Genomic DNA, 2,440 nt, shown 5'->3' on the forward strand with positions numbered 1-2,440 from the left:
GAGAACGGAAGAGATACCCACCGAAAACCATGCAATACACTTCTTCTTACTGATGGTATTCATTATACGCAGTATCGTTGGTTGTCAAATACTGCAGATATTCAGAGAGATGCTTAGTAGTCTTGAAATCGTCGACATGAATAAAGCTGCCTGGCGGAGCGATCTCCTCGTAATCAGCTCGTTTGAGGCCACCGAGAACCACCGGGACGTTCCCCTACATTAGGAGTAATCATCTTGATAGAAACTCCCAAGTGACGAATCAACAGCATACATGAAGACTATCATGATAACAACCTTCTGATCCGGATTAGATTGGCCATGAGTTATGACCAACTAAGCCCGTGCCTAATGCTTTACCCAGGATCAACTAGAAAAATATTGTATTAATTTATCTGAACTCTTCTCCTCGTGAATTCTCGAGTACAAATAAATTGCATAATCGTAATGATATGACGTCCTTCTCGGCGTACAGGACTTGAAACTTACGAAACCATCCATGACAACGATACTAAGAATATCTTGCCTATAGATTGCCGTAGAGTCAGCTACATTGGGATCATTACTTTACTCATCTACCCCAGTACACTCAGTATAGACTATTACATCACTAACTGAGTGATCACTGGCATTATTGCAACGTGGTATAGTATCGTTATTATGTTATGACCATATAAATTTATATGTATCGTGTATGTACTATAGTATCGTTATTTATATTCATTCTCTTTATCCTTGCATTCTTTTTATTCTCTAAATTCACAGCCGATGACTTCTAAGTCATACTCTGGCTAACTCTGTAAGGGTTCGTGATCGATTGCGATAATACATATTAAAATTTTTCTTTCTCTCAGAACTCCGAGGTTTCACATTCCTAATCGTCCAACTAGCGAAGTCACAACCTTTTTTCGTTTCCAAAATCGAACCCACTGTATAGCTCATTCCAGTGTATAACATGGGAATAAATTCACCGGCTCACCTTCCACAATGGTCGCCAGAACTTCTCCGTGATGTACTTATCACAGCGGGAATTCTCAAAGGAGAGATAAAATCGATATTTCGCCGCTATATCGCGCATACACTGCCTGAAGGCACCTCTCAGTCAAGTGGAATTCCACATCGCATCACACTACGCATATTTCTCCGGTTTTTTCTTTTTCTGAACATAACTACAACCCTTACGCCCCGAACACGCCCCAAACATATCCAAGCCGTCAATCTCCTTCGCGATGGTCTCCCTACCACTACTAGTTTGACAGTTCGACACAAACCAATATGCGACTAATGACCTAAACTGTCGTGGGAAAAGCCAAAGCATCGCATATTGAGTCGTCACCTCCCCTGAGACCAGTCGTGCGTGAGAGCTTCCATGTCCGGCGTGGCTTTATGAACAACATGAGCTGCCTGGACGGGAATGTCCGAGTCCCACCTAAGCCACCCAGTGTTAGTCACAACGCTTGTAAGTTTGAAGAAGCGTTGTGACTAACTAGGTTGTGAAAAACGCAGGATGTTAGAACCTCTAACATCTTGCGTTTTTTATAACTCCAATCAATTTTCGTTTGATGAACGATTCCACTGCGCCAGGGCTGACGATACCTGTATGTCATAGTGTAATCGAACTTCACATTAGCTGCCGTTCTACGCATGGCTTCAGGTGTATTATCTGGGCTCTCAGTGATATACCTATCCCTCAAGATAAGTAAACATTTCTCGCTCTTCAACCAGCTGCGTACATCACGTGTTTCCTCGCCATAGGCATGTCGCTGCCCCAGCCCTCAGCAGTCCTCAAATTGTACGTCGCCGCGTCGAACCCCGAAGTGCTGTGAGGCGATTTTTCTGGTTGACCAACAACGTGACATTTCGAGCGAAGGCAGGTGTAGGGGTGTCCGTTAGTGTATTGGGTCTTCTCCTGTGTTCCCCACATGTGAATCTATATGAAGTGTAGTAGCAGAAAAGAAATCCTTCGGAGCCGAAAGTGGAACATCATGTCGCAAACCCGAACAGAAGTCGCGATCCACAGTACATCCACACAGATAAGACTGAAAACGCCATCGAAGACTTTTCGGAATCGATTCACGACCGATCGTGGTGGCAGGCGGTCTGGATGTTCGGCGTAAATCAACAGTTTGCTCACTGATATCTCTGGCCTTTCTATCGGCGCTTCCGCTGCCACAATGTCGAAGATATTCCGTGCTAAAGCTCCTGACTTCAAAGGAAGAAAATATCGTAGAATTGATTCTTGACTGTCTTGATTAGTCTCAATACCATTGAGGAGTTTAGGCAAGGGAGCCTCCTGAACACTATTATGATGAGCACTACGTACTAAAGAAGCTACTATGAGCATTTCATAGACAGCTATCAGGGGACTGCATTAGATAAAACATGATTTAATCGCAAATGGAAAATGCACAGCTTGAGTAGCATGTTCATCACTCGCATCGTA

General features: G+C 43.7%; 1 protein-coding gene across 1 annotated transcript in view; it reads right to left on the reverse strand.

Moving 5' to 3' along the window:
• The window catches only part of Pmar_PMAR003958 (conserved hypothetical protein), a gene marked incomplete at both ends in the record, with an annotated part of 2,777 nt that extends 850 nt beyond the window's left edge, over nucleotides 1-1,927 (reverse strand). The window contains 5 exons of the mRNA XM_002767877.1: nucleotides 51-214; nucleotides 977-1,082; nucleotides 1,131-1,244; nucleotides 1,334-1,426; nucleotides 1,731-1,927. Of these exons, the coding sequence (XP_002767923.1) occupies nucleotides 51-214; nucleotides 977-1,082; nucleotides 1,131-1,244; nucleotides 1,334-1,426; nucleotides 1,731-1,927 (674 nt within the window). The remainder of the gene's footprint in view (nucleotides 1-50; nucleotides 215-976; nucleotides 1,083-1,130; nucleotides 1,245-1,333; nucleotides 1,427-1,730) is intronic.
• Nucleotides 1,928-2,440: the final 513 nt, after the last annotated feature.

The sequence above is a fragment of the Perkinsus marinus genome (genome assembly GCF_000006405.1).
Source record: "Perkinsus marinus ATCC 50983 genomic scaffold scf_1104296969652, whole genome shotgun sequence".
NCBI classification, from domain to species: domain Eukaryota; phylum Perkinsozoa; order Perkinsida; family Perkinsidae; genus Perkinsus; species Perkinsus marinus.